Raw genomic sequence first — 15,495 nt, forward strand, 5'->3', positions numbered from 1 at the left:
TCCATAAACCAGTCAATTCTTCTAAATTCCATGGAGGGAAGTGAGTGCACTCTTCAGGAGAAACAAGACTGGGATGTAACCCAAAACTACTTTGCCCCTAAGGGCTACCGTACAAACCACCCATCCATCCCACAATCCCCCAGGAACCAGCAACGACAACAGGAGAAAACAGTCTGACCAGTCTTTAATTGTCATCATATTTGAATTATATAACAGTACATAAAACACAAACAATAGCATTTTCTTCCAGTAGTTTACTTAAAGCTCCACAGCACCCTACACGTAAAAAAAAAACAGTGTTATATTTAATAAGGACGGGAGTCTGCTTGGATTGGGGAGGCCATCAGTAAAAACAGTGTTATATTTAATAAGGACGGGAGTCTGCTTGGATTGGGGAGGCCATCAGTAAAATCAACTGGAGATCAGGTCCTGTATTCACAATGTGTCTTGGAGTAGAAGTGCTGATCTAGGATCAGTTTTGCTGTTCAGATCATAATGGATACTACTATATGGACTGGTGGGGGGGACTGAACACGGGCCCAGACACCTTCCGGGCGACGATTATATCAATAGCGTTTCTATTTAAAGCAGGCTTGTTAAAATGTTAGATGAATAAGGTTATACTCCCCTGGTTGGCAATAGACTATACACGAATATCTGTCGGGAAGGGAACATTGAATTATGAGTCTTATGAGGGCCAACTATGCTGTTCTGGAGTTTTTTTTTTTTTTTTACAGCAGGCATGCCAGTCTGTATATATGTAGCCGTGTTATATATGGGCTAGTTTCCCACAGACACACAAAGTCTAAAAGGAAATTCTCCATCCTAAAAGCTTCTTAGTCAGAGGCTTAATCTGGCAGGAAAACCAGAGCAAAATGTTGTGTATTACCAATCGTCTTGTGAATGAGCACACTCCCCACCCCCCACCCCAAGACACAACATCACTAACCAGAGTGACCAACAGAAAACCAAATAGATTTGTCCCAAAACTCAAACACAACCGTTCCATATCTTCTTTCCATCAGTCGTCATAAACATTAAAATGGTGAAACTTGGGATGATGGATTAACACGCTGTGGGGAAACCGAACAGACACTCTGAATACAGCAAAACCATGAAAGACAGTAAAGCCCTTCAGGAATATTGGACCTCAGCCCAAGAGGCCCAAGATTAATCCATGTAGCAACAAGATCAAGATGGTCGTACGAGGCTGAAGTCAGAACGGTACTATAACCTGTAAAGCCCTATATGCTTTGTGTGAGATAAACATCACCAACACCCCTCCCCCAACCCGACAGACCAGTGCAATTAAATTGAATAAATCAACAACAAAAACACACTTCATATTTGACACAAAAACAGAAACATTAAGTGTCCAATTAGGCTGGTGCTTTTCAGCAGGTACAGACCCACACAGTACAGACCCACAGTACAGACCCACACAGTACAGACCTACACACACATACCCCTCACACACACACACACACACCCACCCCTCTCTCACACACACACACACCCCCACACCTCTCACACACACACTTTTTTTGTAGGATGCACACAAAGCAGGACAAACACGCTGCCTCATCTTACAAAATATCCGTAACTCTGTGCAACACTGACTGAAAGACTCCCTCCAAAGACCTGTCATTCCAACTCCTCCAGAACGACCAATGGTGCACCAGCTCTGCCAGTATAAGAACATTGGTCGCAGAGGCACTTGGCTAAAATAGCCTGAAATGGGTTGGAGTAAATCGCACTTGTATTAAAGGGATTTTTTATTTTTATTTGTTGTGGTTGATTTCAGTACTTCTACCTTCCTTGTTCTATTTAAATTGATCAACTTGTTGACATAAATGGCAGGACTACATCATACGATGGATATCTGCAATCAGAGCAGAAAACCATAAAAGCAGCCAATATGTTAATATAATATGTTATTTAGCGTATTGGCAAGACATTCACAAAACAATAGCAAGAATCCAAACCATCAGAGCTCATCCACTATCCAGAAGCTGGACTTTCAGGGGAAAGAGGGATGAATGGAGAGAGGAGTTGAAGGAATAAGGTCCCTACAATCATTGTCATGCTGTGCTCTTGGTTTTTCCATCTTTCTTTTCCAGCTCCCTCGTTTCCTCAGTTCGTCGTCCTAGCTCCACGCCACCCTCGTTTCCTCAGTTCGTCGTCCTAGCTCCCTACCACCCTCGTTTCCTCAGTTCGTTGTCCTAGCTCCCCACCACCCTCGTTTCCTCAGTTCGTCGTCCTAGCTCCCCGCCACCCTCGTTTCCTCAGTTCGTCGTCCTAGCTCCCCGCCACCCTCGTTTCCTCAGTTCGTCGTCCTAGCTCCCCGCCACCCTCGTTTCCTCAGTTCGTCGTCCTAGCTCCCCGCCACCCTCGTTTCCTCAGTTCGTCGTCCTAGCTCCACGCCACCCTCGTTTCCTCAGTTCGTCGTCCTAGCTCCCCGCCACCCTTGTTTCCTCAGTTCGTCGTCCTAGCTCCACGCCACCCTCGTTTCCTCAGTTCGTCTTCCTAGCTCCCCGCCACCCTCGTTTCCTCAGTTCGTCGTCCTAGCTCCCCGCCACCCTCGTTCCCTCAGTTTGTCGTCCTAGCTCCACGCCACCCTCGTTTCCTTAGTTCGTCGTCCTAGCTCCACGCCACCCTCGTTTCCTCAGTTCGTCGTCCTAGCTCCCGCCTCCCTCGTCCTCCTCCTCATCCTCCTGCTCCTCCATGTTCTTGCGTGCCATCCTCTCCCGCCGCTCTGCCAAGCGCTGACACCGCGGGCACTCCTTGCCTGCCTGAAAACATTTGCTGTGGAAACACGCCTTGCACTCTGAAAGACAAAACACAAAAGAAAGATATCAGTGAAAAAAAAACTAGCACTCTGAAACACTATGTAAGAGAGAGACACACAAAAATGGGCGGGGTCCCGTTTAAAAAGACATCGTCTTGTGGATGTGTAGAGGAAGAACACCAGGACATAAATGGACAACGTCCTTATTCGCTCAAAAAGGGGTGTTCCAACTCCCCTGTTGACCAACTTAAGCAAACATAGGGGGAGCGTTCGGCAACGCTAATAACCGGTTTGACAACATTGCTCACAATGGGAAGAGGACTGAGGTGTTGTGATGTCACGGCAGAAGAGCCAATGATAGTCTCTGAAGCGAGGGGGGAGGGGTGACAGAAAACTATAAAATAAGAGGTAAGGCTGGTGGCAAAGGCAGAAGGTGGGACAGAGGAGTGGTAAAAACACAGAAACTTGTCAAGAGTCAGTTCACCACTCAAACCAGTTCAGACATGACCGCAGTGAGAAGCCTCAATAGAGGCAGAGACACCGCTTCTAAAGCTCAAAAATGTGTGCCTGAACCATTTCAGGAAACACCTGTGTGGAAGCTTCGAATGCACACATTTTTTAAACCCTATATTTCGAATGAATATTATTGTTCCCACGATAATGAAATGACAAAAGAAACTGAAATTCACAAATGTGTTTATTTGACATTCAAACAGAGAAGTTGATGCTTAAATAATAGATGGTGAACAGCCAGGCAACACATCGAACGAACAACACTTTCTCTCAGTCCAGTTGATCCTCCATTACCCACATCTCTCTTCCCCACGCTTCACAATATAAACCTGTCTCTTAAATAACACACAAAGAACTACTTTCAAATACTAAAACAACTTCTTTTCAGACAGGGCAGACAGCAATAGCAACTCTTAAATTATGCCATGTCACATTTGAAATTGATGAACACAGCTGACAAACACTGTAGCCGAAAACACTCGGTTAAAAACAATGTTATCTGACAATGACCTCTAACACACACATTCTGTACATCAGAAGGTGAGGCCAGTAGGACCTTTTGACCTTTCACAGCCATACTGAGTAGAGGCCAGAGCCCAGTGAGGCACCAAGGAGAGGCCAGAGCTCAGTGAGGCACCAAGGAGAGGCCAGAGCTCATTGAGGCACCAAGGAGAGGCCAGAGCTCAGTGAGGCACCAAGGAGAGGCCAGAGCCCAGTGAGGCACCAAGGAGAGGCCAGAGCCCAGTGAGGCACCAAGGAGAGGCCAGAGCCCAGTGAGGCACCAAGGAGAGGCCAGAGCTCAGTGAGGCACCAAGGAGAGGCCAGAGCTCAGTGAGGCACCAAGGAGAGGCCAGAGCCCAGTGAGGCACCAAGGAGAGGCCAGAGCTCAGTGAGGCACCAAGGAGAGGCCAGACAACAAGATCAAACAACCGTGGCAGCCACAACCAAAGATGTCGGAACATCCTATAACTACCTTCCACCAGTAGTGCCACCCTGCACCATAAAAACCAGTCCAACCACCACCACCATAGTGAAGAAAACTCAAGCCACCACACACACAGAAACGCAAAGAATTCCACGCAAGAAGTGATCAACATTGAAATTAACTAAGTTTAAATTCTAGGCTGTGACTGCCAATGTGAATTGATACCCAAGTAAACAATATCCTAAGTTAGATATTTCCATACCAATTCACCTCGGTCCACACGTTTCCATCACAGCTAGTGCAAGTCAATGTTAATGTGCTACATTCTGCATCTCTCAATCATGTCTTTTGGAATTCAAGTTATTTTCCTAATTCCAGATTGACCAGTAAACCATAGGGGTTTGATTTGGAATACAGCAACTGATTAGGGATTGATTGTAACCAAACCTTTTCTGCTATTCTCTTCATCCTTCCCAATACTCAGAGAGGGGGAATTTCTTTCTGTTTAGAAGTCATCTATGTTTTCCAAGGAGAGGTCAATGAAACGCTGCTTTCCCTCCCCTCCTCGCACTCTTCCCTCCATCCTCTATCTGACTTCACTTCCGTTAGTCTTGGCGAGAGAGCCTTGGTCACCGCCCTCCATCTATTGCTCTGTTCCTCCCCCTCTACTTCTCTCCTCCTCCGTCTCCACCGCCCTCTCACCCCGGTTCTTTTCTCTCTCCCCCCTACCGATTGTTATCCTCCTGGCTTTGCGTGTTTTGCAGGATCTCCAGTTAGATGGGGTCTCCTGCTCTTCCATTCTCTCTTTTTCATCACTCATCTTCCTCCCTTCTTTCTTTCTGGTGTCTCTGGAGAAAACGTTGAGCAACCTAAGGCCCAAAACCGGAGGTTTCACTGTGAACCATCCGTCCTTTCCTTCCACTACTACGCTGCTGTGACTCTCTTGTACTTCACTTTCTCCTTTGTCTGAACAATCTTTTTTAAAGAATTTCCCTTTACTGTCACACTTGTCTAATTCCTCTAGCTCTCCTTTCTCCTTTTTCCTCTCTACTTCCCCTTTTGAGAAGGCTTTCGCTAGCCTCCCAACCCCTGGGACTTTCCAGAGTCCTCTCCTCTCTTCCTTCTCTGTCCAATCCACATCCCCTTGTTTTTCTTTCTCTCTTTCCCTGGATCCTTTGTCCTTGGAGAAAGTGTTGGTTAGTTTGCTGACACCGAGGGCCTTAAATAAATTGCCCTTCTCTTTCTTCACGTGTCCTTCTGCACTTCCCTCACTGTCTTCCTCCCTTTCTTTGTTCTCAACCTCCTCAGTTTCAAACGTTGCTTCCTCCTCCATTCCTTTCCCTGTCTGGGTTTCTCCTTCTTGCCCTCCTTCTAGATTCTCCTCATCTTCCTCCTTTCCTTTACTCCAAAAGGCCTTGGCCAGAGTTCCATGTTGGAACGCTGTGAATAACCTCCTCGTCTCCCCTTCTGTTCTCCTCCTCTCCTTTTCTCTCTCTCCAGTCCATTTCTCCTCATCTTCCCTTGCCTCACTCTCTTCCTCCCCCTCTTCCTCTCCTCCCTCTCCCTCTCTCTTGTCTTGGGACAGGGCCCTGGCCAGCCTGCGGAACTTCCAATTTCTCCAGGAGGGGGAGAGGAAGGGAGAGGGGGCCCGTGGGACACCCAGTCCTCCCACCAGCAGGGGGGGCTCACCTTCGCAGCACGTGCACTTGTTCAACTGGAAGGGGAAGATGATGTCTTTGTCGTTGCCGCAGAACTCACACACAAAGCCCTTGGCCTGACACAGCTGTGGGAGACAAAGACAGGGATAAAGGGGAAATTGAGACATTGAGGGCAAGAGCCAAACACTGAGAAAACAATTATTATTATTTATTTTTTTACTTTGAAAATGTCACGTTAGAACACCCACAAGTCCACTGGAACACATGGCGCAAACAGTCATTTGACACACACAGTACTAGCCATCTTATAGAAGGACAACTCCAGAATGTTAGTTCACAATCACACTGGATTGGTGAAGACCAATCATCCTACTCATATGGATATTTTATTTAACCTTTATTTAACTAGGATAGAGTAAAAATACAATTAAAAATGTAAATCCCCATATCAAAATCAACAATGTATCTCTATTAGCGTATCTGAGAGTGAACTACAGTGACAACAGGAGTATCTGGTTCATGATAAGCATTCTCACCACACAGCCAGCCACGTGCGCGGAACCCAATTTCAGAAGCTCTCGTAGCCGGGGGGCCAGCTCTCCGTTGCGCACAGCGTTGAGGTCGCTGAGGGAGAACAGGTGCAGGTCCTCAGTCAGGTGACCAGGGAGGCTGTCGAACTGGTCCAGCACGCTGTGGGGGCCAAATGCAGGGACACACGTCAGGGGAACTCATACCAACAATACCATCCATAGCTGGAATACTTTACCTGTTAGTGCAGACACACAGTCATCTCAGAGGAGTAACACAGGAATACTATTAGTAGACATGTCAATGGAATGGACCGTCTCATACCAACAATACCAGTTATTGCAGGACACACACACAACTACACTAATGACTTTTTCCATTGGCAAGATAAACAAACTTAGGGATGATATGCCAGCAACAAACGCTGACACGACACATCCAAGTATATCTGACCGAAATTATGAAAGACAAGAATTGTACTTTTGAATTCTGTAAAGTCAGTGTGGAAGAGGTACATTTTTTTTTATTGTTGTCTATTAACAATGACAAGCCACCGGGGTCTGACAATCTGGATGGAAAATTACTGAGGATAATAGTGGATGATATTGCCACTCCTATTTGCCACATCTTCAATTTAAGCCTACTAGAAAGTTTGTGCCCTCAGGCCTGGAGGGAAGCAAAAGTCATTCCTGTATCTAAGAATAGTAAAGCCCCCTTTACCGGCTCAAATATCCGACCAATCAGCCTGTTACCAACCCTTAGTTGGTAACTGTAACAATGCTATTTTACAGTAAACAAATTGACAACAGACTTTCAGCACGCTTTAGGGAAGGACATCCAACAAGCACAGCACTTACACAAATTACTGATGATTGGCTGAGAGAAATTGAGAGAAATGATTGGAGAAATGATTGGCTGAGAAATGAAAAGATCAAACGATTAAAAGATTGTGGGGTCTGTTTTGTTAGACATCATCGATTATAGTCTGCTGCTGGAAAAACACGTGTGTTATGGCTTTACACCCTCTGCTTTATTGTGGATAAAGAGTTACCTGTCTAACATAACAAAGAGTGCGTTCTTTAATGGAAGCCTCTCAAACATAATAATCCAGGTAGAATCAGGAATTCCACAGGGCAGCTGTCTATGTCCCTTACTATTTAAGAATTTGACTAACGATATGCCACTGACTGAGTAAAGCCAGTAGGGCTCTGTATGCGAATGACTCAACACTATAGTTACGACAGTGACTGAAATCACTGCAACACTTAACAAAGAGCTGCAGTTAGTTTCAGAGTGGGTGGCAAGGAATAAGTTAGCCCTAAATATTCCTAAAACTAAAAGCATTGTATTTGGAACAAAACATTCACTAAACCCTAAATCTCAAGTAAATATTGTAATAAATAATGTTTAAATTGAGCAAGGTGAGATGACTAAACTGCTTGGAGTAACACTAGATTGTAAACTGTCATGGTCAAAACATATTGATGCAGTAGTAGCTAAGATGGGGAGTCTTTCTATAATAAATCAATGCTCTGCCTTAACACCATCAACAAGGCAGGTCCTACAGGCCCTAGTTTCTACCTTCTTAATAGCACTATCAACAAGGCAGGTCCTACAGGCCCTAGTTTCTACCTTCTTAACAACACTATCAACAAGGCAGGTCCTACAGGCCCTAGTTTCTACCTTCTTAACAGCACCATCAACAAGGCAGGTCCTACAGGCCCTAGTTTTGTCGCACCTGGACTGCTGTTCAGTTGTGTGGTCAGGTGCCACAAAAAAGGATTTAGGAAAATTGCAATTGGCTCAGAACAGGCCATCACGGCTGGCCCTTGGATGTACACAGAGAGCTAATATGAATAATATGCATGTCAATCTCTCCTGGCTGAAAGTGGAGGAGAGATTGACTTCATCACTACTTTTATTCATGAGATGTATTAATGTTGAATGCACCGAGCTGTCTGTCTAAACTACTGGCACACAGCTAAGACACCCATGCATACTCCACAAGACATCACTTCACAGTCCCCAAGTCCAGAACATACTATGGGAAGAACACAGTACTACATAGAGCCATGACTACATGGAACTCTATTCCACATCAAGTAACTGAAGCAGCAGTAAAATTAGATACAATTATATATATTTTTAAACACCTTATGGAACAGCGGGGACTGTGAAGCAACACAAACATTGGCACAGACACATCCCTACACACACATGATAACATACGCACTATGGATTTTGTGTTGTAGATATGTGGTAGTGGTGGAGTAGGGGCCTGGGGGCACACAGTGTGTTGTGAAATCTGTGAATGTATTGTAATGTTTTTAATATTGTATAAACTGCCTTCATTTTGCTGGACCCCAGGAATGCTAATGGAGAGCCATAATAAATACAACACAACTTACTCGCTAGCTAGGCGGCAGGTCTTGAAGAGGTTTTTCATGTGGAATAGTTGGACCCTCAAAACCTGAAGAATATTAGGAAAATATACTTAGTTCACAGAATGCATTTCAAACTCATAACCATAACGCGTTTTCCTTCTAGTACAGGTGAGTTACAGTAAACTGAAGTAAAGTAACTAACCAAACCTAAAATAAGCAGTAAACAAACCAGCATTAAACTAACCAGGCCAGTATTACAAAATCAAGTCCTCTCACCCGGACAGTCTCCAGGGCTTTGTTCTTCTTGTAGAGGCCACTGTTGATGTCGTTGGGGTTGAACAGGGGGTCTCCTGATATCTTGCCCAGCAGGTCCCGGGCAAAGTTGCTGACATAGTACTTGCTGAAGTCCCACTTCCTCAGCACACGGCCCGGCACCACTGCCTGGGCGTTCTCATGGCAACACTGGCAGAAGTAGCGGCCCAGGTACTCACAATAGCGCATTCGCTTGATGTAGTCTGTCCGGGGGGGGGGGGGGGGGTTAAGAGTTTTAATGTGAGTGAGGCAGGGGGGGGGAGGTTGACACAAAATGGCCACCGTGGGATAGGGATAACATGGGTGGTTGAGCTATGGCAGCGGGTATCTTCAATGTGATTTGTACCTGGGTCTATGCGAGTCCCGCAGCCTGCACAGCGGTAGTTTTGCTTGGCCACAACGATCTTCCTCCTGATAGAGAGAAAAGGAGAGGGAGGAGGGTTAGTGAGAGACAGGCAGAAAGAAACAAAAAGACAGAACTAGAGAAACTGACAGCGAGAGAGACAGCGACACAGCGAGAGAGACAGCGATACAGACAGCGAGAGAGACAGCGAGAGAGACAGCGAGAGAGACAGCGAGAGAGACAGAGATAGAAAGACAGAACGAGACAGCGAGTGAGACACAGCGAGAGAGACAGCGATAGAGACAGCGAGAGAGACAGCGAGAGAGACAGCGAGAGAGACAGCGAGAGAGACAGAACGAGACAGAACGAGACAGCAAGTGAGACACAGCGATACAGACAGCGAGAGAGACAGCGAGAGAGACAGCGAGAGAGACAGCGAGAGAGACAGAGATAACGAGACAGCGAGAGAGAGAGAGAAACAAAAAAGGGGGAGGCAAACAGAGAATAGTGTGAAGTCAGCAACTAAGTTTGTGACCCGTGTGTGTGTGTGTTAAGGACTCACTTGGGCGCGGGGTGAATGTTGAAGATGATCTGGGGTCGCGGCGGGGCCCACTCCAGGTTCCCTCTCACTCGGATCCTCAGCTTGTAGATATCAGCATGCTCCCCGTCATCAGGAGAGATGGGCAGGGAGTCAGGGATGGGCAGGAGCTGAGTGGAGCAGGATACAGGTCAGTTTGTGTGAGTCTGTGTGTGTGTGTCTATGTGTGTGTGTGTGTGTGTGTCTATTTGTGTGTGTGTGTGTGTGTGTATTTGTGTGTGTGTGTGTGTGTGTGTGTGTGTGTGTATTTGTGTGTGTGTGTGTGTGTATTTGTGTGTGTGTGTGTATTTGTGTGTGTGTGTGTGTGTGTGTGTGTGTGTATTTGTGTGTGTGTGTGTGTGTGTGTGTGTGTGTGTGTGTGTATTTGAGTGTGTGTGTATTTGTGTGTGTGTGTATTTGTGTGTGTGTGTGTGTGTGTGTGTATTTGTGTGTGTGTGTGTGTGTGTGTGTGTGTATTTGTGTGTGTGTGTGTGTGTGTGTGTGTATTTGTGTGTGTGTGTGTGTGTGTGTGTGTATTTGTGTGTGTGTGTGTGTGTGTGTGTATTTGTGTGTGTGTGTGTGTGTGTGTGTGTGTGTGTGTGTATTTGTGTGTGTGTGTGTATTTGTGTGTGTGTGTGTGTGTGTGTGTGTGTGTACCTTCTGTGGTGCATCATGTTCTGGGACCAGCCATTCGAGCTCCGAGGCTGCAGGGAGCTGCATGCCCTCAAACTGCCTGAGCAGGCCCATGGCCACCGACTCAGCAGAGTTAGACTGGAGGAACGACGGAGAACTGAGAGAGAGAGAAAGATTGATAGTCGGAATAGAGAACAAGCATACACCAAACTGTTTAATTTGAACTAGCGCAAACAATAGCCTAATTCCAGCTACCGCAAACATTAGCCTAATTCCAACAGCCGCAAACAATAGCCTAATTCCAGCTACCGCAAACATTAGCCTAATTCCAGCTACCGCAAACATTAGCCTAATTCCAGCTACCGCAAACAATAGCCTAATTCCAGCTACCGCAAACAATAGCCTAATTCCAGCTACCGCAAACAATAGCCTAATTCCAGCTACCGCAAACAATAGCCTAATTCCAGCTACCGCAAACAATAGCCTAATTCCAGCTACCGCAAACAATAGCCTAATTCCAGCTACCGCAAACAATAGCCTAATTCCAGCTACCGCAAACAATAGCCTAATTCCAGCTACCGCAAACAATAGCCTAATTCCAGCTATCGCAAACAATAGCCTAATTCCAACCACCGCAAACAATAAGTAAGCATCTGCCTCTGATTTCACAAGGTTGCAAGTTCGAATCCAGCAATAGAAAGACAAACATTTTGACGATATGATTATTATTCCATACAGCTACAAGGACGCACTTTCATGCTAGGTTTATGACCTCATATTGGAGCTGATCGAGACCCAAACTGATGTATAAAACTCTCTTTCAATTATCCACAAGCACCATGAAACCTGTAACACAAGAAATTCATTTTGACTTGGTGAAAATCAGTTTTTAGGAGCTAACTTTTTCCATGTGGTTTCTTCCTTCACAAACTCCTAAATATTTGGTAAAATTATTCATTTTGTGTACGGTTTCCTAGAAAACAAGGGTGGCTCAATTTACCCCTTTGGCTCAATGTACCCCACTCCCCCCTACCAGGAGTCGGCAACCTTTTTCATGTTTATTTGACCTTTATTTAACTAGGCAAGTCAGTTAAGAACAAATTATTATTTTCAATGACGGCCTAGGAACAGTGGGTCAACTGCCTGTTCAGGGGCAGAACGACAGATTTGTACCTTGTCAGCTCAGGGATTTGAACTTGCAACCTTTCGGTTACTAGTACAACGCTCGAACCACTAGGCTACCCTAATTGACAATTAATAATTTATCCTACCATTTCTACCAATCTATATGCCAGTTATGATTTTCATATGTGCATTACAACTAATTGTGCACGTAGATTATACACTTTTGGAAATCTTAGACCAAGACTTATCCTATCAGAGGGCAAGTTGGTGAGTGCTCTTAACCTCTTTGATCTCTAGGGGCGCTATTTCATTTTTGGATAAAAAACGTTCCCGTTTTAAGCGCGATATTTTGTCACGAAAAGATGCTCGACTATTCATATTCTTGACAGTTTTTGAAAGAAAACACTGAAGTTTCAGAATCTGCAAAGATAGTCTGTAAGTGCCCCAGAACTCATTCTACAGGCGAAACCAAGATGATGCGTCAACCAGGAAATGAGCAGATTTCTGAAGCTCTGTTTTCCATTGTCTCCTTATATGGAGATGCGATCTGTGATTGCGCAAGGAATGAGCCTACACTTTCTGTCGTTCTCCCAAGGCGTTAGCAGCATTGTGACGTATTTGTAGGCATATCATTGGAAGATGGAAAATGTAGTCTCTTATGGTCAAAGTGTCCGCCTGGTGTCCCTGCGTCGAAATTGGAGCGTAAAGCCAGGTGCAATTATTTTTCCATTTGAGAGCAAGGAGAAACCAGGCTTCCAGGAAGGATATATCATTGAAGAGATATGTGGAAAAACACCTTGAGGATTGATTCTAAACCACGTTTGCCATGTTTCAGTCGATATTATGGAGTTAATTTGGAAAAAAGTTCGCGTTTTGAGGGCTGAATTTTCGTTTTTTTGGGGGTTTTTTTGGTAGCCAAATGTGATGTACAAAACGGAGCTATTTCTAATACACAAAGAATCTTTTTGGAAAAACTGAGCATCTGCTATCTAACTGAGAGTCTCCTCATTGAAAACATCAGAAGTTCTTCAAAGGTAAGTTATTTTATTTGAAGGCATTACTTGTTTTTGTGATAGTTGCCTGCTAAATGCTAACGCTAATGCTAACGCTAAATGCTACGCTAGCTAGCTACTGTTACACAAATGATTGTTTTCCTATGGTTGAAAAGCATATTTTGAAAATCTGAGATGACAGTGTTGTTAACAAAAGGCTAAGCTTGAGAGATAGCATATTTATTTCATTTCATTTGCGATTTTCATGAATAGTTAACGTTGCGTTATGGTAATGAGCTTAGGTCTATAAATAGAATCCCGGATCCGGGTTTGGTCGTCGCAACAGATTAACAAGTTGGTGAGTGCTCTTAACAAGTTGGTGAGTGCTCTTAACAAGTTGGTGAGTGCTCTTTGCCCTATTTCCACAAGTGCATAGGGCAAAGGATATAGAGGTCGATTTGGCATTAGGCTAACATCTTTGAGGAGGGAGGAAGTAGTTCTTACATAGATTCTGATCCGAGGAAAGAGCGGCCACTGGATGTCACACCGCGCTTTATGTCTGCATCTGAGAGAGAGAAAGAGAAAGGAACCTCAACATAACAGCAGGACATATGCCCTGGCCGTGAGCAGAGCAATCAGGCTCAACCCCCCACTATTACACCCGCCCAAGCCCCATCCTGCGACCTAAGAGGTATGTGACAGATGCTCAACATGCTCTGCTCACACCTACTGTGATGGTCCGGGGCCTAAACCACAAAACAACACTAGACACTATGGAACACAAAGCGTTTACTATCTCTTCCTGGAATATATACAAGGTCTGAGGTCATCTGCCTTTGACCTAATGAGCAGGAACCCAGACTTCATCAAAGAAACTGAAATTACAGACATTGTCATCCTACAAGAAACGTGTTATAAAGGAGACGGACCCACTGGTTGCCCTCTAGGTTACAGAGAGCTGGTAGTCCCATCCACCACACTACCAGGTGTGAAACAGGGAAGAGACTCAGGGTGTATGCTAATTTTATATAGGGCAGACCTAACCCACTTCTTAAATTAGTCAATACAGTAACATTTTACATCTGCCTAGACATGAATAAGGAAATTCTCAGAAAAATGTGAACAAACAAACACCATTGTAAATGCAACCTATATTTATGTTGATTTATTTTCCCTTTTGTACTATAACAATGTGCACATCATTACAACATTGTATACAGACAATTACACTTGACATGTCTTTTTAATTTTGGAACTTTTGTGAGTGTTAATGTTTACAGTGATTTTTATTTATTTATTTATTTCACTTTTGTTTATTAATCTCTCTTCCTTGCTTTGGCAATGTAAACATATGTTTTTCCCTTGCCATTAAAGCCTCTTACATTTTGAGAGAGAGAGAGGAACAGAGATAGATCGAGATTAGGCTCAGTGCTTTTAAAAAGCACAACTATCAAACTATAGCATCACCTGGTTCAAAAGAAAGGCATCAAATTCAGACAATCACAAAGAAAAATCACTACCTTTATATGCAAAGGACTGATCTATCCTTAACCCGTTAGAATTCGCAGCGAACTGACATATTCCACAAGTGTCCTTTGTCTTATGAAAGCCTACCACGCAGCAGTATGTCTCACCAATGCTGCAATTATTGTCTTATATTATCTTATCATTTATTGATAGCTTACGCCCTTATAGAACATAGGTGGCAGCCATTTTGTTTGTAGGCTCTTAACTCTAGTCTTGCACGTGTCATATCTGATGTTTATTTTAAAGGAGATATATGTAATATAGTTGCATTGTCATTTCAGTAAATGTCAATAGATTTAGAGTAATAGTGGAATCATAGTGTTTCACAATATTTATCCCCCCCCCCCCCCAAAAAAAAAATGGGCCCACACAAAACATACTTTAGGTAATGAAGCCGATTATGTTGTTCCTTTCACGGGTCACATTATTTTACATGATGAAGTTTACCGTAGTTCCCCAGAACAGTTGAGACAGTCACATGTTTGTTTTTATAGAGCACAACGGGAGAAAGCAGGAGCAGGAGAATCCAGCAGTGTATTTGGTTAATGAAAACTGGGATAGAGCCCAACCCATAGCTCCCTGGCCTCCTTAGCCCCGCCCCGCCCCCACCAGACCAGATACCTGAGAAGAGGGAGGTGTGCGACAGGGAGACACTCTTAGACACCGCCATCAGGGACTGGCCCTCACAGCCATCTGAGAGACATAGATTACACTCAGCAACCAGCCCCACATATATACTACACACCACCACATATATACTATATAGTACTACACACCACCACATATATACTATATAGTACTACACACCACCACATATATACTATATAGTACTACACACCACCACATATATACTATATAGTACTACACACCACCACATATACAATATATATTACTACTCACCAACAAAAACAGTTGAAGTCGGAAGTTTACATACAAGTTAGCTAAATACATTTAAAAACTCAGTTTCACAATTCCTGACATTTAATCCTAGTAAAAAGTATCCGTCTTAGGTAAGTTAGGATCACCACTTTATTTTAAGAATGTGAAATGTCATAATAATAGTAGAGAATTATTAATTTCAGCTTTTATTTCTTTCATCACATTCACAGTGGGTCAGAAGTTTACATACATTCAATTAGTATTTGGTAGCATTGCCTTTAAATTGTTTAACTTGGGTCAAACGTGTCAGG

General features: G+C 44.2%; 1 protein-coding gene across 5 annotated transcripts in view; it reads right to left on the bottom strand.

The window, feature by feature from the left end:
- Positions 1-167: 167 nt before the first annotated feature.
- Positions 168-15,495, bottom strand: part of LOC139417773 (run domain Beclin-1-interacting and cysteine-rich domain-containing protein-like) — a 68,594-nt gene continuing 53,266 nt past the window's right edge. The window contains exons 12-22 of one of the 5 annotated variants that reach the window (XR_011635253.1): positions 14,927-14,998; positions 13,283-13,343; positions 10,686-10,818; positions 10,014-10,159; positions 9,455-9,519; positions 9,073-9,311; positions 8,821-8,882; positions 6,421-6,574; positions 5,916-6,009; positions 2,276-2,827; positions 1,772-2,124 (exon numbers count right to left, since the gene is read on the bottom strand). Coding sequence is in view for 2 of the 5 variants with exons in the window: in XM_071166860.1 (XP_071022961.1) it covers positions 2,679-2,827; positions 5,916-6,009; positions 6,421-6,574; positions 8,821-8,882; positions 9,073-9,311; positions 9,455-9,519; positions 10,014-10,159; positions 10,686-10,818; positions 13,283-13,343; positions 14,927-14,998 (1,175 nt within the window). In the remaining 3 variants the exon portion in view is untranslated. Of the gene's footprint in view, positions 2,828-5,915; positions 6,010-6,420; positions 6,575-8,820; positions 8,883-9,072; positions 9,312-9,454; positions 9,520-10,013; positions 10,160-10,685; positions 10,819-13,282; positions 13,344-14,926; positions 14,999-15,495 lie in introns of all 5 variants that reach the window. The other 4 variants (XR_011635263.1, XM_071166860.1, XR_011635265.1 and 1 more) reach the window with 4 other exon arrangements.

Source organism: Oncorhynchus clarkii, chromosome 1, assembly GCF_045791955.1.
Source record: "Oncorhynchus clarkii lewisi isolate Uvic-CL-2024 chromosome 1, UVic_Ocla_1.0, whole genome shotgun sequence".
Lineage (NCBI taxonomy): Eukaryota > Metazoa > Chordata > Actinopteri > Salmoniformes > Salmonidae > Oncorhynchus > Oncorhynchus clarkii.